We start from the raw sequence: 23,466 nt of genomic DNA, 5'->3' as shown, positions 1-23,466 counted from the left end.
AAACACAGTTTTCTCCAAAAAACTCATTCCAGGAAAACCACAAGAGCCAGCATATCCAGGATGTCATCCAGGATGACAGCCAGCACTGCTGTCATCCCACTGACCCACAAGCAAGTGCTGAGGACAGCCTGTGACCTATTACCAATCGAGACTCACCGTGCTCTGTGGCTTCTGCTGACTGCCAAATGCAGCAGCATTCCCTTGGATACAGGATGCTTGGATGCTGGAGGCTCTGCTGGTGAGATACAGTACTGCAGAAATCACCAGACCACTATACTGAAATCCCTGGGCACAGGATTTACTTAATCCTCTAGTACTAAAATACAAAGGCAAGACCCATGGGAAAAGATTAGAGATGCTTGTTACAGCTTCACAGAAGAAAAGGGGTCTCTTGAAGTTTAAAACTTACAAATTAGTGAGGTTTTCTCCTGATCAGTTAAGGATATCATTGACAGGGGCCCTCGCCACAGCTTTCACTGACACCCTTCACTCCAGTCTGTCTTTAGATAAACACAATTCTTGTATTAAGGGCAATCTGGGCGGTAGGACTTGAATTTAAATTACTAGTTTTAAATGCAACATCTTTAATTACAGGAAGGTATTCAATAGGGGAGGCTCTGAGCAGCATTAAATCTGCTCTAATACTTCATACTTTCTATTACGTTCTCCCCTCTGGAAAAGAACATTGCTATTGAAAAAGCCATCCTTGAAACTGATAATGCCTAAAAGAGAAAGAAGTTCAGTGCCACGTATCTTGGGCTTCCTGCACATCATCCATTACAGAATTTAAAGAACAAACAGAAAGCTTAGAACTCAGCTGCAAAACAGAGACAGGGAAATTCCAGTCTGTCCCTTTCCCAAAATCCCCAGATGACGTTAAAGAAGCCTGTTGAAAAAGAGCAGGTGGAGTATTGGTCTTGAGTTTAAGTCTAAATCAACTCCTACTCCATTACAGAAGCTTAAAATAAAGCTGCTCACACTGGCTTTACCCAGCAGTACAAATAATTATTGATGATGCCATGAAGTGGCTATCTAGAACAGAGGCTAGATAGAGTTAAGAGAATAAATCGGTATTTATTAAAGACCTTCAATAGGTACACCTTTGGCAGTGCAGGGGCCTTGCAGGGGCCACACTCAAGATGGACAAGGGTCACGAGTTCTTCAATTATAAGTTTGGTTTATCTGTGTATCAGGTGTTAATCTCCAACTACAGCTTCAGGTAATGAAGTCATATTCTCTCAGTTTGCTCTGTGCCCACCCCCCTCTCTTTTCCCCCCCACACTTTTCAGGGGCTGAGCCAGAGGGTGTCCTTGGATCTCAGGCCTGGAAGGATTGTTTTGTCTGACCAAAATGTGAACAGAGCTTATTCACACCCTATATGGAGTTCAGATTTCTATACTAATGCAGTACGGGATCTGAAAAACATAAAAGCTAAAATCTTGAAGCATCACTGATGCTGCAGTAATGCTCCTCAAACAGTAACAGAGAGCATCCAAACCCTAGGGAAGACTTACAGCATCTCTGCAGTGTCAAGCAGTTCTCTCCTTTAAGTGGATACCAATACATGCTTCTCTCTAAATTTCTACAGCTCCAAATGAATGGTGAAAAGCACAGGAAACACAAATCCAGCCTTTATCTGCTGGAAGGTGAAGGCCGTTGGGCTGAAGTCATTCACACCTTGCACAAGGCTAACACAAACCCTATCAGTGATTCCATGTCAGTCATCACTAGTTTGCATGTTATGGAAGATTAACAATCAAACTGGAAAGCTGGCCCGGAAGGTACACATCCAGTGTGGAAGATAGGGAAGTGAATAACTGAAAGTAACAATGCTTCCCTGTAGTACATTAACACAGGAATGGTTTCCAATGTAGAACATATCATTAGTGGGAAATAAAATGCAAAGCAAACTCCTCCTGCCCTTCTTTTGCCCTTAGGTCGGGTCAATACCCTGCCAGGGACTTTCACTTGCACTGCCTGGGGGAAAAAAAATAAAAGGAAAAAAATCAAAAGGAAAGGAAAGAAATAAAAAGGATGTTTTTCTCTTGGCTCTACCACATTGCCTCCTCCCAGGAATGAGAGTGGATCTGAACTGCAACACTAAGAACTACCAGGGCTCAGTCTTAGCTACAGTACAAGCTTCATTTGAGCCTCTCCATGTCTCACCTCCCATTTCTGTCTGTTGTCCATCTCCTCTGCTAGGTCCCTGTTAATAAACTCTTTGGGACCAATTCTAATAGTCATTTTACAGTATAAATGCCAGCAAGTAAAGCTCCAGGCCCCCAGAAGAATGCCAGTTTCAAATGGGCTCTTCATAGCACCATCACCCATTTACACTTCCAAAGGAACAGCGTCACCCTTACACGAGGAGCTGGATGCCTCATTAATCCTGAGTGGCTGCTGCACAACTCAAATCTTTCTCATGATTACAGAACAACCTTTCCCCCACCTGGTAAGGGCAAGAGGTAACAACATTCTTCACTGCAGCAGCACTGCTCAGAAGGAAGGCGGGGTTGAGGGACATAAGCACTTACAGTTCTGCAGAACCACAGTTAATAACCAGAAACTGTATCCTGTTCTACACAGCACACTGCACCAGTTGTCTACTTAAGTGAAGGACACTGGGCAGGAAGCGGAACTTTATTTTCTAGCAATAAAAGGATCTTTAGTGGCTTATTTTAAGAGATCAAATAGGCCTGGCACAAGGCCAGAGCCTACAGCAGTTAGTTTATGCTTGTGGAGTAACTTGTCACAGGTTTTTGCTCAAGCTGAACTTTTATGACACAAATGCTACTAACCACGCCATGTACTTGAGGACTAGACAGCGGTACGAGACAGTAAATTCCTTTTTTATTCTCTTTACAGTTTTTGAGTTTTAGGATTAGAAGTTCAGTGATTAAATTTTAGCTTCATTGTAAGGGACTCCTCACGCAACTCAGATTGAGTTCCAGTATAATTTCTTCTCAGGAGGCAAAGTGTATAGCATTCCAAAGTCCCAGACATCACAGCTACCAGCTCTGTCACATAAGCTAAAATGGCCCAGGGAGGAACAGTTGTGTTGAAAGCTGATGAGTTGCATTAATTGACAATGTCACCAAAGGACTCAATCAATACTGGCAGCTTTCAGTGGTATCAAATTTTGCTCACAGCTCTCAGATCCATACTTTGTCTTTCCCAAAGAGTGTCAAATCCAGACTATTTGACTACACAGTCTTGTCATTTACACACAGATGAACAGTATGAGGTCCTGGTTAATACTCCAAATCCAATGCTAAATGTTTATTTTTATCCTGCTCCTGACATTGACATTCTCTGGCCTCAGCCAATTAGCAGCAGCTTCCATTCAACTCATGTCAAAAATGTGAAAATCTTGGAGAATTGGAGCTTGAGTGGTTGATATGATTAATTGACTTAACTGATTTTAAATTCAGGATGTTGCTAACCTAGCTACCCTTTTGAGACAGCATAACTTCACAGATTTGATGTCTGAAGGGGTTATCAAAGTCAACTAGTTTGATCTTCCACCTAATATGAAAAAGAACACAGGTACCTCATGCAGTTATTTGTGAAGAGATTTACAGGAATGGGATTCAGCTGAAGTTGGATGCAGTTAACAAGGATTATATAGTGATCTATATAATGTTTAAATATCTATAAACAAGGAACATTCTGTGTTTAGCACAGGGTGGCAGAACGGGAAACTAAAATATAAACAATAGGCAGTCTGGATCATACCGCCCAGCTGCAGGATCCTTCCTTGGCAGTGATCTCCTATCACCTTCTGCTTCACTCATCCTCTGCTGGAACTGATTTAGCTGAAAATATAATGGAATTGTTAAAATTAAATATTTTATTAGTAATTTAGGGCCAAACCACATAAGTTGTGGGGGGGTTTAAAGAAACTTGTACACATGCTACAAGTGTATACACTATTTGTTACATTCCTTGAAAGAAATATTTCTGCCTTACCACAGCTATCCTGAGTCATCTTCAACTGCAAATAAATTAAACATGATGCAGCAAAAGAGGAAGTTATGCAGAAAGGAAACTTCTGCAAAATGCATAAATGCATTTTCCTGCTCTGCTGGTTCAGAGAGCAGCGTGACTTTTAGCCCAAGTCCACCAAAATTTGACAGAATGACTCAAGGTGAAGGAATACCCACAAACCTAAAGGTTAATGGGGTGCTTTGTATGGGACTATCACAAAGCCAAGACTGAGGTAATGCTTACTCTTGAGAGTTGCTGCAACTTCCTGCTGGATTACTCAAGAGCTTCTGGATGAAAAAGGAGCCAGCACCCCACATGGGCTGGGGGAAAACAAGTCATCTGTCAGGACACCAAGACACAGGAGAACAAGGAAACTGAGCTGTCAGCTGAGCACTGTCAGGAAGTGCTCAAGGAACTGAGAAATTGTGGTCTCCCCTTTGAAATATTCTATCACTTGCTCTCCCACACCACGCAAGACACAAGTTGCTGGTTAAAGCCCAGGCACTTTGCCTGTCTGCAGACCAAGGCGTTTACTTGCCCCTCATCCCAACATTACTCAACACCAGTGCTGAGCACCCAATGTTTTAATCTCACAGCAGCCACTGTGCCAATATCACCCAGAGAGGTTGAGCTGCAGAAAGACAAGATTTCTCTCCACTGGGACAGAATTTGCTTTTTTCCAAGTTTGTGCTCTTTAAACACTTGAGTAACAAACACTCCCCAGGAGGCCACTTGCTCTCCACTCAAAGGAGCCACTCACGTTTTACTACAGCAACAAAAAAGTGGGAATTCACCAGCATCTGCTTCTCAAAACGGACACTGTGGGTCACGTTAATTGGCACACCTATTGAGCACTCTTACTATCACACAGCAAATATGTGACACAATAAATAGGAGGTAATTATGGTCACTGGTGAAGAACACACCTAAGGCCTGCCTTGTGTGGGTATGTGCTATCACATTCATCTCCTCCCCAAAGCATTTAGCATGGGAACACTCCTAGGAGATACTAACAGCTGAAGTATACAGTATGATTCCAAGTGCTCAGATGAAGAGATTGCTCATAATGCATTATAAAAACATAATATTCCAGTTGTTCCTCTTTTATATATAAATAATCTACATTTGTATTAGCAATTTGCTGATTCCATGTTCAACAGGTAAAGCAGTAGCTGGAAGACAAAAAGCTTGTATAGATTTCTAATGTGATCCACAGCGTTCCCTTTCCTTTCTTATTTCTGACATGGGTTGAACAGGAAATTATTTTGCGTCTGCAAAAAAGCCCCACAAAAAAATGCAATCAGCAAAATTTCCAGCAAAATTCCCCACCCTGAATCAGGGTGAGGAGTTGAAACCTTTAAACTTCCAACAAACCAAAAAAATCCAACATAAATCAATAATCTGTTTAAGTTGGTATATTTCAAGATAAACATTTTAATGACCTAATTCTGAACTATTTTGGCTTTATTCTCATCCCATTTTAACAGGAAAGTATTGTAGTTGATTTAAACTCCAAAACTAATAACTGCTTAAACTGAAGCAGCATGTTTCCTTTCACTCTAAACAGTTTTAAAACTGACACCAATATGACATTCAGCTTCCAAAAATTCTAGATTTTCTTTGACAAAAAACAGAGTCTAAGTTCATCAGCTAATGAAAAAGTGAATACTAATACTGGTTCACATTTGATCATGTTCTTGTTTTGAACTGCAAAGGTGGACACCATTTATTAGTTTGGTGCACAGAAACACCAGTTTTTGTGGGAAGATTTCAGATAGAAGCCTCTACCTCATTTACTTATAAAACAACATATTTGCACAGCAAATCATTTCAAGATGATTGTCATCTACCTGGGCATCACTTAAAATATCCTATAAAATCAGTGCACTGTGTACACTCCTGCTAACAGAAAATACTGCCAAAAATAGGGCAACCACTGAGTTCAACCTGCTGCTCATGGAGTCACAGTGTAAAATTTCTCAGAGTTGTTGAGTTGTTTAAAGCAATTAAAGAGATGGAAAGTTGTTCTGACCCCAAGCACCCATGGAAGAAAAAAGGAAATAGGTCCACAGAGAGCACAGACCCTGAGAGCAGCACAGAGGGCACCATGCTGCTGCTGGAGCGTAACACTACAACGTAAAGTACAGAATGATACACTTACTTCATCCTTCAAACCAGGAAATCTGTCTGGCTATTAACATTAACACACCAAACTGCTACAAGAGCTGTTGCTACCAGCCTTCCTTGAGAAGGTAAGACCTGCTTCTGGAGGCAGCCAATAGATCAGGGAACATGGTCAATCTGTTTGTGCTTGTTCCTGTTTTAGAAGTGTTGATGGTAGAAATAATACATGAAAATACTTGTTTGAGCAAGCTTATCTGCCAGCTGTTGTGGCAGAGAGAGTGCAGAGCACTTGGAAATGAAATACAAACAAAGAAATGTAACCAAGGGACTTAGGAGCCAAACTCCTCTTTTAAATAGTAATACTAGGACAGATACTGGAGGGTAATTAGTTATCTGAGGACAGAACTCAGCATACAGTGCTCAGAGCCAACTGCTTGTGCTGTCCTGTAGTAGCTTTCCAGCAGCGATGCAACTCCAGTCATTCCTTTTCATTCCGGTCTCTCATTAGAAAAAAAATAACTCCCTTGAGCTAAAGTGGTGTAAGAAAAAGGGATACACAAAAACTGATTCATTGGGAGGCAGTTCCAGATTCAGCATACGTGCTCAAAACCCCCAAGGCTTCACATGGTCTGAGTGTCTGCCTGCACAGCAGAGAGGCAAACACCACGCTGTTCCTCGGGGAAACCCAGGAACAGCACTTACACACTCAGAACAGAACATGGCAGCAACTTCCAAACTTTTGCGCTTACAAACCCAGTGCCCGCTGCAATCAGCCTTTCCAAAGGGCTGAGCACTCCGAGCACTGGCAGAATCTGCGCAATCCTCCGGGGCTGCCACGAACCCATCCCTCTTCCACCAGTCACAAAGCACTGAACGGGAGCAGCTTGCCACTCATGGAAGTGACTCCGAAGAGCAGAACACGCGCTAAAACAGAAAGGAACAGCCCCGGCTTCATCAGTGTGAGGTCCGGAGGCTGACTGTGCCGGGAAAGCTGCAAGCCCCGTGGGATGCTTTGAGGTCTTGACTCTGGTGTGGAGATGCTGACGGACGAACAGACCCGAGCGTCCCTTCTGCTGCTCCTGCCCGGCACCGCCGGCTCTGGGACAGCCCCACCACCGAGGGCCGGTGCCGCCCAGCCCCTCAGCAGCCCAGGACCGGGCTGCCCGTGCCCGCTCCGGGGGGACACACGGGAAGGCCCGGGCGGAGCGGGCGCGGCGCTGTCCCGGCCCCTCCGTGAGGCGCGAAGGGGAGGGAGAAGCTTACCCAAAAGCGGGACCCGCAGAACGCCTCCATGGCCGCGGCAGGGGAGCAGCGCTGCTACCGGCGCATGCCAGGCGCCGGGCGGAGGCAGGAGCCGGCTCCTTCCCCGCTGGGCGGGCCGGGGGCGGGGGCGGCGGGGCCGGGCCCCAGCCCACCCTGCCCGCGGGCGGCGGGAGGAGCCCGCCCGACGGGTCCCGTTCGCTGAGGGCGGCGGGAGGAGCCCGCCCGACGGCCCCGGTGCGCTGAGGGCGGCGGGAGGAGCTCGCCCCACGGGCCCCGGTGCGCTGAGGGCGGCGGCGGGGCTGGGTACCGTGAGGGGCTGCGGTTCCTCTGCTCCTGAGCCCGGGCACCTCACACTGTGGGTGACATCCCAGCTGCTGGGACAGCCACATCCCTGATCATGGAGGGGGGATTTTGGTGGTGTGAAAAATGTGTGGTTTATTTTTTATTGTCTCATATTGTCCTAACCTCAAATGTTCAAATTTTATTATTCTAATTATATTACTATTTTTATAACCATTTTATTACTATTAAACTTTTAAAATTTCAAAAACAAGTGATTGGCGTTTTTCACAGTGGTACCCAGGTGCCAGGAAGAAGTTGTGGAAACTCCCGTGCCTGGAATGTTCAAGGCCAGGTTGGACAGGGCCCTGAGCTGCTTGGTCGAGTGGGTGGCATCTGTGCTGTGGCAGAGGGTTGGAATGCCTGGAATGTTCAAGGCCAGGTTGGACAGGGCCCTGAGCAGCTTGGTCGAGTGAGTGGCATCTGTGCTCGTGGCAGAGGGTTGGAACGACATGATTTTAAAGTCCTTTCCAACCCACATCATTCTGCAATTCAAGTGAAGTGTGTGCTGAGGAGTGCGCAAAGCTGGGCCACTTGCTGGCTTTGGGCTGACTATGTCCGTCCATCCATCCATCCATCCATCCATCCATCCATCCATCCATCCATCCATCCATCCATCCATCCAGATCACTCTGATGTTAACATCATGGAGAGGCTTCTTGTTTCCCCTTCAGAGCACTGTGGAGTGTGATTTCCCCAGCAGGACTTAAGAGAGCATCACATCAGTTCTCCATCCATCTGCAGCCTCTTTCTTGATGCTGATTGCTTCTGCTGTAGACATGTGATTAAACCGGTGGCATGGATCCATTTTCAAAAGCCTTCAGTCAATATATTTTCATGATTATGTGTAACTAATAGGTTTTGTAGTGTAGCACCTTGGACACAATCTGGGTTTCACCTCCCCGTGATGCAGAAGCACTGTTTGCTTTCCTCTTTATTAGGACTTCTACAGTATTATTGACCTTCCAACACTTGCTGTTTGTTTACCCACTTGCTGCAGCATCTGGCCCAATGAACATCATCTCCCACAAAGTAATTCTGCTGCCACAAATCTACTTCAATATTTTAAGAGTCTGAGTTTCTTTCCTTTCTGTAAAATGCAGAAGAGTATTTTACAGTATTTTTATATCTAGGTAGAAGGATGTGGTCAAAAATGTTCCCCAGAACAAAAAGGAATCCAATATAATTATAAATCAGAGAATCAGAGAATCACAGAATGGTTTGAGTTGGAAGGGAGGTTAAACCTCACCTAGTTCCAACATCCTGCCATGGGCAGGGATGCCACCTACTTGATCAGGCTGCTCAGGGCCCCTGTTCTTGAACACTTCCAGGGATGGGCATCCATCTTCTGCTTCTGTGGGCAACCTTTTCCAGTACCTCAGAGAAGGGCAGTGCTGCTGTGTCCCAAAAATATGTCATCTCTAAAGAAAAAATACTCTGCTAATCTTTTATGGAGATACTGGAACTGTTTCCCACCCAAAGTACTATCAGAGCATGAGCACTGCTAAGAATTTGCTTTAGACATTTACTATAACCTGGCTAAAGGTGTGCTGTTCTCATTAGTGTGGGAAGATAAGCTCTTGCCCAAGATAAGGTTCTCAGGTGATTGCCTACAAGATGTGAAATGTCAGACTGAGCCAGGTTAATCAACACAGTCACATTGCAACCCTCGGGAGGAAACACTAGAGAAGCCTTTGCCAGCTGGGTGAATGAGATCTTCTGAGGACACAGTGGGTTGGCCTTGCAAGTCTTACTGCAAAACTTTTGTTCAGTGGAATTGCGCTGCAATACAAGTTGTAAGAAAACTCAGAAGTAGCTGGGAGTTACTCCTTTATGGCTCTTTAAATCTCCTCTCCTGCAACAATCTCTAAGAGAAGCTGCTCTAAGAGAAGTGCTGAGAATTTCATGTTTCCTGACACATGGATATGTTCCACTGGGTTTCTTGCACCAAGGAGCAGGACTGGGTGCAATTTGAGAATATGCTCAAAATTAAGACCACCTCTGATATTATGAGATGTCGCAGGTACAGAGGCACCTCACAAACAGCTACTGTACACTGTGTGTACAGGAAGGGAGAGATCTACTCTATCAATGACACAGTCCAATTGACATGTGAATTAATTCCTGATTAAATTATTGACTTGGGTGGTCTTGTTGAACCTCATGTGTTTTCTACCTTATCCATAGAGGAGAGTCCTGATTTAGGGTATTTCCCTTGATCTCACAAGACTCTCAATAAGGAGCCCTAAATAATTCTGCCACTTGTTTCCTGTTCCTAATTAATGGTGGGCAGCTTCTGCTGCCAGTAGCAGTTAATGCCATTAAAGAGGGATGGTAGTGATGAGTGGGTGCCCGCTGGGGTGCTGGCTCCCCCTGCATTTCTCCTGAGCTCGAGGGGAGCCACTGGGCAGTCTGGAACTCACAGCAGACACTCTGACTTGCACTGGCTTTGCGCTGACTTCCATGCACTATCTGGCAAGGCAGACAAGAACAGAGGGAAAAATCAAAGGCAGAGGATTAATCAAATTCAGGGGTTCTGAATTAAGGAAGTAATAACTTCTCAGCCAGACAAGACGGAGGGGGAAGCTTAAAAGCTCCTGAGAAGTGCCATGGTAAAGGATTCTGCTGACACTGGTGCAAAGCAGAGCCTGAAGCACTATCATGGGCAGCTCACTTCGGTCCTGCTTCCTTTTAATGATGGGAACGGAGATGGAGGTTCCTAGAACATGTCATTACTCCTGTGATGTTCCCTCAAATGCAGGCTGGCTCTGCAGGAAAATGAAATGGCACCTTTGGTGCAAATGTCAGGGAGTCATGAACTCACCTCCTCTCACCGGACATTTATTTTCTGTTCCAGGGAGTGGCAAGATCTGATCTGGATCCATTCAGCAGAAATGCATTTGAATATTCTTTTTCGTGCCAGCTGCACAGTAAGGGACTTTTCACCTGCTAACACCTTGAGCGGGTCAAGCCAGAGCAATCAGGAAGCACCTCCAGGCACACCCAGGAGTGCCTAGATATCAACTGGAGTGACTGAGTGGGGCAGGACAGGAGGTAACGTGAGGGAGACGCTGTTTGTTCAAGCACAGTGCCAGGTATGAGGCAGGCTGCTTTCCATGTCACACCTCATGCCAATTCTCAAAGCATTAACAGCAGCATGAAGTGTGGTCAACTCCTGAAGAGAGCTGTATAAAGAAGTAATTCAGAGCTGAGAGCTGGGGATGTCTCGAGCATGTGCAGCTTTGAAAGTCACAGTTTTAGGGTTAGTTGACTATAAATATCACCTTCTTTCTCTGCTTGGAACAGCAGAGGCTCAGCTTCCTTTCCAAGACCCACAGAGGTGTCACATTTTACAGATGGTAAGAAAAAAATGCCTGCCAAAGAGAGTGCATTTACAGCAAGGCCCTATACATTTAATTCATAAAAAAAGGGGGAGACACCTTGTTTTAACACACATAAGATGGGAACTTGTAACAAACTCTGCTTAAAGTTAACATTGAATGAGTAGCAGCAGATTTGGGCTTTCTTCTTCCAAATGCTGTTGCAAATATGTGCATTTCCCTTCTTGCATGAAAGGATTTAAGTTTAGAAGTCCCATGATAAAACAGATGAGGGAGTGGGCTGGGAATTTTCAGCCCCAGTTTTTGCTCACTCCACTGCTTTTGGGTACATATCAGCTACATGGCTTTGTAAGAGTGGAAGGCAAGATTCTCTGACTGGAAGCACAGAGGTGGCAGTTCCCTGGGCAGCCAGCACAGGGAATTTGGGTCTACCCTCCATTTGGCCTGTAGCTGCACTGTAAGACCATTCATACTGCAGGGTGAGGTGGGGTCCACATAATTCAAGTCTTTGTGAAAGGAGAAAATGGTGTTTGTATGACTCCTCCAGGACACTGTGTGTAATACCAACCTGCCCCATTCCATGAGTGCTGCTGCACTTCATACTGAGAGCGATGAGCAGGAGAAGAATTTAGAGATGCTGAGTACTGCCGAGATCACCCCAAAGTGATCCTGGAGCTGCTTCAGCTGAACTCTAAATGCACTGGGCATCTCTCTCACCTGCTAGACAATCCCACAGACATGCTTTCAGGTGCCTGTAGAAGTTGGCAGAAGCCATGGCAGGTGTAACACACCCTGGCTTGTGAGTGGCTTGGCAGCAGGTGGAGCTCAGAGTGACGGACAAACAGCCACAGACAAACAGCACATGGCTGTGCTGGGCCTTCTGGAGCTAAAGCCCAAACTATCCTACTTTAGCCCTTGACAAAATTGTCACAGCTTATTCTTCCCCCTGCCAACTTGACCACCCCACAGCTCCTACTTTTAATGAGCTGAAGCTGTTCAGGATGTCATCAAAATGGGCGCATAGTGGTTGCATAAATACAAACATCTGATCCTGCTTTGTTTGAACAAACATGAAGTTGTCACCAGCCCTTAGCCACACTGAGCTGGTGGCACATGGCAGTGCAGTTCTGTGCTGCCTTTGCAGGTGCCAGCATGGCACATGCTGTCACTTCAGTGTATATTCTTTGTAGAATGACTCCTATGCTCACTTCTTCCTGGTTTTCCCCATAACAGCTGTATTCTGCTTTCTGTTTCCACAAAATAACTGTTAGCACAGTAAGCAATTAAGTGGTTTAACCATCCTTTCCAGTTCCCAGCTGGAGCTGTCGGGGTCTCTGGCTGCATTATTTGAAGTATTTAATAGATATGTAAAGATAATCTATTCATGACCTCTGAAAACTTGCCAATTATGGCATTCATGGACTCAAGCAGTAATGGAAAACGCCAGAGGATGCTACAAGATTATAATAGAGTGTTTAAAATGGAACTAAAACATTGAGTACAACATGTGAAAACCAACTTAATGTCCAATCACCCTCAACTGTGAAAATGCCAGCGAGGCTTTGGCTGATGACCACACCAAAGCAAACAGGAGCTGCAGGTTTTGGGGACCTTATGTGAGCTCGTGCTCACAAATCTGCCGGCAGGACTTCCCACTTCGTGGGATTGACATCTAGTGACGGGCACTCGGCCTGAGCCCGGCCAAACCACAAACCCTGTGTGATGACACAGGGCTGGATCGATCCTCCCCCTCCTCCTGCTCTGGGCCGAGCAGAGGTTAAACAGCCTCTGGAGCTCGCAGGCTGAGGATGGATCATGGATCGGAGCTGCTGGGAGTGCACAGCTCCGCAGGGGAACCTGCGCTGTGTTGTACATGTGTTTAAAAGGATGTGAAGGGACAAGCACACCTCTCGGGTGCTGCCACAGCCTCTGAGATGCCAGAGAACCCCAGGATGGGTTGTTGGCTCCCTGGGATTAGCACAAGCAGACAGGGAGCAGCAGTGCTGGTGGATGAGGGATGTGGTGGCTTTGAGCATCTTGTGCAGTGCCAAGCACGCAGGGCTCTGCTGCAGTGAGAGAAATCCTTCCTCTCCTCCTCCCATAATCGGGATTTTTATATATTCAGTGACTGAAAATCTCCTCAGAATTAGAAACTGTTTTGCCAAGAAGGTCAAATCTGAGCCTATCTATTTTGTGAGAGGCCAGCAGAATCATGGCAGAGACCATACCTCTGTACTAAGTGCTGGTGAGGCCACACTTCAAATTCTGAGTCAGTTTTGGGCCCCCCGCTACATGAAAGACATTGTGTGGCTGGAGGGTGTCCAGAGAAGGGAAACAAGCTGGGGAAGTAGAAGTCTGAGCAGCTAAGAGAGCTGGGGGGGCTCAGCCTGGAGAGAAGGAGGTTCAGGAGGAGCATTTTCACTCTCTACACAACTCCCTGACAGGAGGGTGCAGGCTGGTGGGGGTCAGTCCCTTCTCCTGGTAACAAGCAAAAGAACAAGAGAAAATGGTCTCGTGCCAGGGAGGTTTAGAGTAGATCTGAGGTAAGATATTGTTACTGAAAGGGTGCTAAGGAACTGGAAAAGGAGAAGTGGTGGAGGCACCATCCCTGGAGGCATCTGAAAGACAAGTAGACGTGGCACCTGGGGAATGGTTTAGTGGTGGCATGGACAGTGTCAGGTTAAGTCAATGACATTAGAGGGCTTTTCCAACCCGAACGCTTCTGTGATGCCAAGCACAGACACCGATGCCGCGCTGTTTCCGCAGCACCAAGCCGCGAGCACAGCCCCTGGCGGGCGGCAGAAGGGCAGGAGGTCCTGCTGAGCCTTCTCCCGGTCACAGGCGGTGCCAGCCCCGGTACGGGGGCAGCTCGGCCGACCCCTCGCCCCACGCCCACTAGGTGGGAGCAGAACGCCGCGCTTGGAGCGCGCCCGGCGCTGCCGCCGCGCCCGCGGGACATCGCATCCTGCCCACCTCGGGCAGCGGGGCTTGGGGACCCCAAAACCCCCCTGGCTTTCACCCTCTCATCTGCAGGATCCTCACTTCTGTCAGCTGGTCACAGCGCGTCCCTTACATGGTGCTGGCGGTGATAGAGGGAATCATGTCTTTAAATTGTTTTTTCCTACTTTATTTTGGGGGGGGGGTTTAGTGCAGGTCACATTTTAGACATGTTTCTGTGTCTCAGTTTGTATCTCTGGAACGCCTGAAATACAGAAATATGCCTTTCCTATTTCTCATCTTTAAGGGCTTAGCAGAGCTCTGGCTGAGGGATGTGGTGTGCACACACTGGGGCACTGCTCTGCTGAAGCAGGTCACCTGTCCATGAAATAAATTAAGTTAACCAAGAAATAAAATAAGTTCAAAGTGCTGCTTCCCTAGGCATGGTTACCATTACATAGAAAGCAACCTGGTTCCATGTGGCACCCCTATTACTCAAGAAATAGAATAACAAAGTGCCGTGCCCAAGCTCAGGAAATTGAGAGCACATCCATAAGCAGCCAGCCTGGGTGGGAGCCTTTGAAAAACCACAGCAAAACTCAGCAGGAGAGCTTCATACAGGAACACTCACAAAACAGAGAAGAGAAACAAGCTGCTGTGAAACCCGATGTTGGAAAAGGAGTGATTTGTTTTTGCCCATAAGGAACTGAACTCATCTGAGAGCAGAGATGTGTGAAGTGCTTGAGCCTGTAAGAGGTTCTGCTTCCTTGGCTCAGCTCAGCTTACCTTAATGCCCTGTGGATCCTCCAGGATTGGAGGGCTGGAAGGCATTTCACTGGTTCCAGCCTGGTGCAGTTTGCCCCACAGCCTGGACAACACAAACATATCACAGAGCTCACCTGGCCTGGATTTGCACAGGATTTTTAATAGATCCACATTTCCCCTCTGTTTAAGGAGTAGTATCCTTCCTGCTGTTTTCTACTGAGAGATTACTTTATCAAAACATCCTCTAGACAGTAAAACTGGTCTGGATGTCAATTTAGGGTCTCTCCTGCTGCAGAGAAATCAGATCATTCCAGGCAGTGAGGAGCAGGGCTGCAGAGTGCCCAGTGTCTGGTTCCTCCCTCCAGTGGCTGCTCCCCAGGGGAGAGGAGACTTCATGTTAGGAGCTACACAGGTCATTCACTAAAAAAAACCCTAAAGACCCTTTTAACAAGCTCCTGTAATAACAGACAAAAGGGGGAATGGCTTCAAACAGAAGGAAGGCAGGTTTAGGTTAGACAGTAGGGAGAAATTCTTCCCTGTGAGGGTGAGGAAGCCCTGGCGCAGGGTACCCAGAGAAGCTGCAGCTGACCCATCCCTGGAAGTGTCCAAGGCCAGGTTGGAGCAGCCTAGGATAGTGGAAGGTGTCGTGGCCCATGGCAGGGGGTGGGACTGTATAAGTTTTAAGGTCCCTCCCAGCTCAAACCATTCTGTGAAATGTTTCTGGTGGTACCTAAGCAGTACCTGAACTCTGAGCCCCTGCTGCCCTTCAGCCCCCAGGCAGTGCCAGGCCCACCAACTCCTGCTTTGCAAGGAGTTAAACGACAGCAGGAGATGCTGCTGGATTTCAGGCTGGAAATCCCAAAGATGTAAATGAGTGGAAAAGTCCAGCATCTTCCTCTTCACAGACAAACCAGATCTGCCCCTTCTCCTCGGTCCTTTCTCCCCGTTTACTGCAGCTCTGCTGCAGTCCTGACATCCTCAAGCCTTGCACAGGGCTGTTCCTGCCAGGGCACAGGGATCCACAAGCCAATTGTCTTGCTGGTCACTCTGCACACCCTGGGCAGTGTCCAGGGCCAGATTTGCCTGCAGCCACATTAAACTGCTCCACAAAGGGCCATAATTTCCCAGTCTTCCTTCCAGCCTCCTGGCTGCCGCTGCTATCTGATACCTTCTCCAACTGTTCACAATTAAAACATGACCAAAGATTTGACTGCCTGGAGTGATACAGATTATCATCAGCAACAACAACAAAAAAAGGGAAATGCACCGTTGTTTTTCTTTTCAAAAACTTTTAATAGGACACATTTGTTTTTGTCAGTTGTAAAGATTTACACTTGTTTTTTTCTTCTTTTTTTTCTTAAAAAAAAAAAAAGGATTCAATCCTTTTTCCAATTTTCAAATCCAAATGCAATTTTCCCCATGAGTACCACCTTTTGTTCCCCTGACCAAAAGACCTTGTTTTGGCCTATATACCTGATACAGTATAACAATATATTAACTATTAAATACAAAGTTCTGTCATATATACTAGATTGTTATGGACATTGCTATGGTACTGTGCCTACTCTACTCACCTTGTGTAATAGTGTACATGGGTTATTATAGCCAAAGGGGCAGAAAAGGGGAGACTGGGGCATAGCCTAATTTACAGTGGTAATGCTTTTGTTGGTTTTTTTTCTTTTTTTTTTTTTATTTTCTCCTTGAACACACCTAGTGCTGAGTGCAATCCACAGAAGTCAAAAACAGTGTTCTTTGCCCTTCTCCAAAATACCTACACTACAAACCTCTAACCAAGTTCTGAAAAATAACTTCTGTGTGCGAGGGGTTGCAAGAATGGAAGTTACATTTTTCCAGACATGTCTGCAATCTCTTTTTCCCCCACTGTGTCAGATTTGCAATAACAAAATATCCTCCTCCCATCTGCATACAGTAAATCCACAGTAGTAAAGTGCTGGTGTGCTTGAATGAGCTGGAGAGCCATGCAACTACTTCACCATGGACAGGGGCTGAGCTTTGTGGGGACGGGGGGTGTGTTTTGTGTGGGTACAGTCCTTGGACAGTAATAGCACTGCAATATCATGGAACTTCAGCTTAGCTGCTGACTCCTGAACACAGTCTGGGTGCAGGCTATGAAACTAACGCTCTGGTGTTGTAACAGAGCAGGCCTGGCTCCAGGTTTATGAGAAGAAACTCGAAGATAAGAGCTGCTTCTGTTGCCAAGATGCTGTGCAGACTTTTAACAATTTCTCTATAGATTTCTACAAAAATATAAAAAGTTCTATCAACATAACCATTCTACAGAATTCCTGTGGATTTTGTACATTTTGTTTAAAAAAGTCAAATTCTACAAAACCCCCCCGCAGGTATTTAAAATCATTTGAGTATAATTGCACGCGCTGCAGTACATTTGTATTTGTCTTTCAAAAGGGCACCTAGAAAAAACTTATCTGGTTTAGAAAACAATCTATTTTACATGTATTTCTTTTCCTGAAAGCATCATCATAGAGTATCTTTTATTGGCTAGTCTTTACTGAATATTCATGTATGACGTAAACTTTTTGTTACTTCCACAAACCTTGGAATAGGCAAATAGGCAAAATAGGCAAAACCCCAAGCATTAAAATAGAAGAGCCTTTAGGCTTTCTGTTACATTTGGAGTTGAACATTTGGATTAATGTCACATCACTGTTTTATGCCATGATTTCAAGCTAAAATGTTCAGTGGGTTTTTTGTAAGGAAGGATCTGAAAAGTAGCATCATTCCAGCCATGTGAACACAATCCTAATTATTGAGGAACCAGGGATGGCAATTTTAGTGGCCTAGCTAGTTTCTCAAGCTATTTAGCACATGTAAAAGGAAAAGCTAGGCTCACTATGGGAGTAAAAACGAAAAGGGATTAAGAATATTTCTCAGGCTTAATGCACTGTAATTTTATTATTTCCTTAAATATGATCAGGGGAAGAACTGATGAAAGGTTTGTTTGAAATCATTGCTTTAGACAGGCTTAACTCTGGATGTAGGCTGGCATATCAAAGAGAGCGGGCTCCACATGGGCCTGTGGTGAAGAGGGGAAGAATGTCCCAGCCAAGAATTAATCTAACTGCACTAAATAGTACAGAATGTTAATCCACCTCCTTCAAATACACTGATTGCCTGACTTCCTGCTGAAAGCTCTTGCATTTCTCCTGGACATTTAAATTAGTAGGGATTGTTTATGGAGTAAACATCCTCAAGTGAAAATAAAGGAGCTTAGGACCTCACATAGGCTGTGAACAGCATCTTCTCCTTGTGTGTACATTTCAAGCTAATGCAGGTACACGTGGTGGAAACAGCCTAATTTCTGAATGGATAAAAAGCTGTACATCAGCATGGTGGAGTGATTTGCAAAGATTGGTAGTTCTCAAAAAAATTACAAACTCCCCACTGACAGAATTAGCACAAATCCTCCTCCTGCCTGTGCTGGCACGATCTGTGGACTTGGTTTCAAGCCTGTGACTACTGGCACACTTCAAAGCATGCCTGCAGTCTAATTTAGCTTACATCTTAATGTGATTTCATGAAAGTGGAGTGGAGTTAATGTCTGGCTTCCATCAGTCATGAGGTGTCGAATGGGGCCAGCCTCGAGTGGTTTTCAGGCTGTGCTGACCAGTTTTACAGATTGCTTTTGGCAGAGGACGTTAGCACACGAGTAAACAGGTAATTTTTGAGATCACTGATGTTATAAAGTAAGGACATGAATTCTGGGTTTATCCACTTTGTATCATCATGTTGCTGCTTAAGGCTATTGATAGATTGGAAATAAAATTGCAGTCGGGGTCATGTAAATTAACTCTAGCAGTGGTAGCAAAATACCTGGCTATTTTACTGAAAATCAGCAGTCCTTTCAGTACCTGCAGACTTTCTTGCATGTCATTTGTAAAATAACTTGCAGAAGTGCCTTGATTCAGTAGAACATGAGCACATGATTTTAATTTTCAAAAATTACTTTAATATGATCAACCTCCAGGCATTCTAGGCGAGAGCTTAATTTTAGGCATGTTCTTAAGCCCTTTTTTTTTGCCATGTCTGCCCTGATTTCACCCACTGCAAGTCTTAAACTTGATCTCATTCTCCTTTCCACAGAGTGCAGAGAGGAGGAGCTCCACTAAAAACAGAGGGATGAGGGAGGTTTAAAACTCAGCAAAATAAAAAATCCATCCTGGATACACTGCAAAAACATCTCGCAAGTGACCACAGGCCTCCATTGTCTGTTTCCTAGGAATGTATGAAAATTAACCATTGACATGATTTTGGGAGTTGCCAGTGGATTGTCTATAACATCCACTGTGATCCTTTCATAATTCAATATATTGTACTGTTGAATGGCTCTGCCTTCACCATCTTCAGACATCAGCGTGTTGGACCTTCCTGGGTCTGAGCACTTGCTTTCATACTCTGAATGTCAATTTTATGCAAGATTGGAATATTATGTTAAAAAATCGTGACTGCTTTTCTGTACTACGCAAACAATTGTTTTCCCAGAATATCACTGAAGTTCAAGGGAAAAAATAAATTACATTAAATAATCCTTATTTACTGCTGACTGTGGGATACATTTCCTCAGTAATGCACTAATTGGCTACATTTTGTGCTTTGCAAAACAAAATGAAACCCAAACAAAAAAACAAAACAAAAGAACAAAAAAAAAAGAAGGGATTAAATATATACTTTTTAGGTTAAAATATTCATAAAAACCAACTTTATCTCAGAAATATTCCGAAATACATAAAATAGAAGAAAATTAAATGAGTCTTTAGTCACAAAATGTACTACATCCCGTGATACTAGATTCAATTAATTTAATAAAATATAATATACATATAGATTCTGCACATTGTATTGCTTTTACCTAAGCAGAACATATGCTTAAGTAAGCGTGATATAGGTTAATCACTCTTTTAACCAGCTGGTTCTTTAATCTTTCTTTGGAAATTTTTTACCCAGTGCCATTTTGGAGTACAGAGTTTTTTAAAATTTTTTTTCTATTACATGAAAGGAAGAAGACATTTGGCACCAACAGAAAAGTAACTCAGGAGTCCATTTCCGTTTGATCAAAGGAAAAGCTAGGAAGTGTCAACAAGTCTTTCTTTGGGGTAGGAGATGTTGACATACTGTCTGGAAGCAGCGAATCCCCTATATCCATCGAATCCTTGGACTCGCAGGACGGAGCACGCCTCCTCAAGCAAATGACTCCACTGGCAGGTGAGATGCTGTGGGGTCCCCTAGGTACCAAACTCTGCCCGTCAGGTGGATCTATAGATATACAGGGAGGGCTCAGTTTCTTCTTCTGCCGCGTACCTTGCAAGCATTCCATTTCACTGACCACCTGACTTATAAAGCCAGAAGAGCTGGACGTGGAATGGTGCTGAGGGCTGTTTTCTATGGAGCAAACTTCTATCGAATGTCTCCTTTGATCATCTAACCAAGAGGGCGGTTTTTTTAGCAGACCCTGGGTGTCTGCACTGTGGTATTTCTTCAGGTCCTTCAGTATCACGTTGCCGGTATTGCCCACGTTCCTCTTAGGTGTGAGAGGCTGACCCTCCGAACAGGCACTCGAGGCTGTGCAAGTTTCTGAAGTGAAAGGCTCTGAGGAGCTGTTTATTTCAGATACTTCTTGGTCCATTGAATCTTCAGGGGTCTCCTGATACGAGTCTGCACAAGCACAGGATGCTGGTGCCTGCTTTGAAATATTATACTGATTGTGGGAATGCTGCTGCGTATGGACGCTCGCCCGACTCCAGGCAGCCAAGTCATTCACTTCTGAGGGCATCAGAGCCACTGGTGACTCCTCCTTGGGCACAGTGGGAACATTTGGGTCAGAGAGTTCACTCACCTCGGTGTGGAGATTCTCCTTGCTATCCAGAGAGTCGTTCCTTATAGCCATCTGTATCAGAGCGCAGAGGGGTTGGGGACGAGAGGAGTTGCCAGGTGAGAGAGACAGACCAAACAAAGGTTAGTGCAGGCAAGGCACAGCATTTGCAGGGCACTCAGCTCTGCTGAAATCCCTCAGCACAGACCCATTGCCTCCTATAACAACCTGTGTTGTGGGTTCTACCAAGTCCCATTGTCAGGGATCCCTGTGTGACAGCCCTCCACTCTTCCTAAATGGTTGATCTTTAGCTTTCTCCTCTAAGGATGGAGGGCTGCAAAACCAGAATGCCCCCACCCAAACCTACTCATGTTCTTGTTATGCAAAGGATGAAAGTCTACAGCAAAGCCCTCGATAATTTCAGCAGCCCAGGTGTGAGCAGGAGAGAAAGATGTGCAATGAGCCTGTGTATTCCCTTCTCTACCTCAGGTGATGCTGAGGGTCTGGAATAGGATCCCCAGAGCCAGCAACACCAGAGCAACCCTGCTGTGTGCCAGCATCAAGGCAACAGCCTGTCCCTGGCTTTGGTCCCTAGGCTGGAGTCACAACTCTGCACCATCTTATAGCAGGAGCTGGAAACACTGGAGTCGAAAGCTGGACTAGTAATAATAATAATCCATAATTATTTAAATTAATGCTGATGCTTAAGTTCAGACTTCCTAAGGCACATTTTGCCTTGGTTGTCTGGAGCCTTACACATCATCAGTGCCTGCTGGTAGAGGGAACCTTGGGCATGTTTTGAAGGCTTTACCTTTTTACTTGTCAAAAGGCTCTATAAATCACATTAACTGGCCCTTAAAGGCAGAGTGTCCATTTGACAAGACTTTTAAATGATCTTAAAGATAAAAATCTTTACAGGGAAATTTGTAAGAAATGTGTTCATCTGGTCCCAGTCCTTTAGAAAACTGTAAGGAGATGAAATTATGAAATTCCTCATGCTAAGGAATACTTTTGTGACAAAGCACCCCAAAATGATCATACACTTTATATAAATATTGTCCCACAAGAATCATTTGAGCCAAATGGCCTCTATTCAGCAAAGCTCTCATCAGCTGCAGTGTGTCCATGTGTACACAGAAACACCATAGTCTAATGCAGCATCTGCACATTGCACTCCCTTTGTCAGTGGGAGCAGCTCCGACAATATTTAATATGGAAAACAATTTCATCCAGTGCTGGTGAATCCTTTCTAGTTAAAATTTCACAGCATAATGCTGGCAACTAATCAGTCAGGAGTGAAGTTATTCTGGTCTCCTCAGCACCAGTAGTTTTAATGAGTATTTGGGAGAAGGAATCATGTTCATATCCTGAAAAGAGACACAGACCACATGGAAGTTGAATACAGAAGCAAAAAGTAATTGTTGTCATTACTTTTGCTTGCACACCAACCTGTGTTGCACACCACGACCGTATTAGTCACCACCAGCTCTTTCTTTCTCTATGATACAGGCATCTGTGGTTGTTGTTAGTAGTAAAAGTACAAATGTTTTACTGGTTTTAATGGTTTGTTTGGAAAATAAAAGGACCCTCTGTCATCTCAGAGGGGTGTACACCTGTAGCAGCCACAGCTTGGTGTGGGCTACACCTTTGATACAGAGTCCTGAGACTACAAAATCAATATAGGTTTAATTTCAGGTAGAGTTCCTCTGGAGAAAAGGCTTTGTGCCATGCACTGCAATCCTCAGCACGAATGTTTTCCCAAAGTATCCGATCCACTCATCTTCCTCTGCAAGTGCATCTCTAATTGTCAAACATTCCGGAGGCTAAACTGGAAGTTACTGTGGGGGCTGTGCTTGCTCTCCAGTACTCTGGAGGGAAAGGGAGGTTAAACACACAGGTTTTAATGCTCAGGGAAAGTGCAAGGACCGGGTATGTGATGGACAAGGTTTATCTATTATGGATTCAGGAGAGGAGAGGGCATGTGTGGGAAGAAAGGGAAGGGAAAGGAAGAGAAGGGGAGGGGAGAAAAGGAAAAGGGAAAGGGAAAGGGAAAGGGAAAGGAAAAGGAAAAGGAAAAGGAAAAGGAAAGGAAAAGGAAAAGGAAAAGGAAAAGGAAAGGAAAAGGAAAAGGAAAAGGAAAAGGAAAGGAAAAGGAAAAGGAAAAGGAAAAGGAAAGGAAAAGGAAAAGGAAAAGGAAAAGGAAAGGAAAAGGAAAAGGAAAAGGAAAAGGAAAGGAAAAGGAAAAGGAAAAGGAAAAGGAAAAAAAAAGCCAAATCAGAATTGCATGCAATATATGTAAAGATAAGGATAAATGGCTACTGAAAACCAAACTGCTTTGCCAGTTTGGGCTATTTGATGTGCTAGTGAGATACTAGTGGTAGCAATAAAAAGGAGTGAAGTAGAGAGCACTTGAGCAAGCAGAAGTGCTGGGGCTGTAAGGGGAATTTTGCCTTTTAAAGGACCAAGTTTCCCACTGTCTGGCCATCTAGATTGCAATTAACAGCAACAGCAATATCACCAGAACAACCTCACTGCTCCCATTAGCCAGACAGGGAGCTCCTTGCTGCTCAGGAGCCTGCCCAAGGCAACCACTCATGGGTTTGCTCATGGACTGTGTCTGCTCACTGCCACAAAACTCTTTGCTCTCTGACCTGTCACTCCACGGGCATGTTCATGTCACTGCATGAGCAGGGAGAGGGAGGAAAGGAGGGAAATAAATTGACTTAAACATATGAAAAGGTCTACAAAAAGAAGCCGTCAAAGATGTGAACAAAATTAGACTGGAGAAGATGGCTAACATGGTAATTTATTCTGGCTAGATCGCTTCAAAAGGATGAGTCTGTTATTCATTAGAAAGCAAGA

At 44.9% G+C, this 23,466-nt stretch overlaps 2 protein-coding genes across 26 annotated transcripts in view; both read right to left on the bottom strand.

Annotated features, from left to right (window-relative positions):
* Positions 1–7,512, bottom strand: part of ABCC3 (ATP binding cassette subfamily C member 3) — a 46,268-nt gene extending 38,756 nt beyond the window's left edge. Inside the window, exon 1 of one of the 4 annotated variants that reach the window (XM_039716150.1) lies at positions 7,375–7,512. In XM_039716150.1, the coding sequence (XP_039572084.1) occupies positions 7,375–7,404 (30 nt within the window). In that variant the 5' untranslated portion in view covers positions 7,405–7,512. Of the gene's footprint in view, positions 1–156; positions 274–6,860; positions 7,232–7,374 lie in introns of those variants that run through there. The other 3 variants (XM_039716149.1, XM_039716148.1, XM_039716151.1) reach the window with 3 other exon arrangements.
* Positions 7,513–16,064: 8,552 nt separating this feature from the next.
* The window catches only part of CACNA1G (calcium voltage-gated channel subunit alpha1 G), a 146,463-nt gene continuing 139,061 nt past the window's right edge, over positions 16,065–23,466 (bottom strand). For 16 of the 22 annotated variants that reach the window (XM_039716014.1, XM_039716027.1, XM_039716032.1 and 13 more), the window contains one exon: positions 16,065–20,679. In XM_039716014.1, the coding sequence (XP_039571948.1) occupies positions 19,825–20,679 (855 nt within the window). In that variant the 3' untranslated portion in view covers positions 16,065–19,824. Of the gene's footprint in view, positions 22,473–23,466 lie in introns of all 22 variants that reach the window. The other 6 variants (XM_039716029.1, XM_039716030.1, XR_005628241.1 and 3 more) reach the window with 6 other exon arrangements.

The sequence above is a fragment of the Passer montanus genome, unplaced genomic scaffold, assembly GCF_014805655.1.
Source record: "Passer montanus isolate IOZ18808 unplaced genomic scaffold, ASM1480565v1 scaffold35, whole genome shotgun sequence".
NCBI lineage: Eukaryota > Metazoa > Chordata > Aves > Passeriformes > Passeridae > Passer > Passer montanus.
This window is presented reverse-complemented; position numbering and strand designations above follow the sequence as displayed.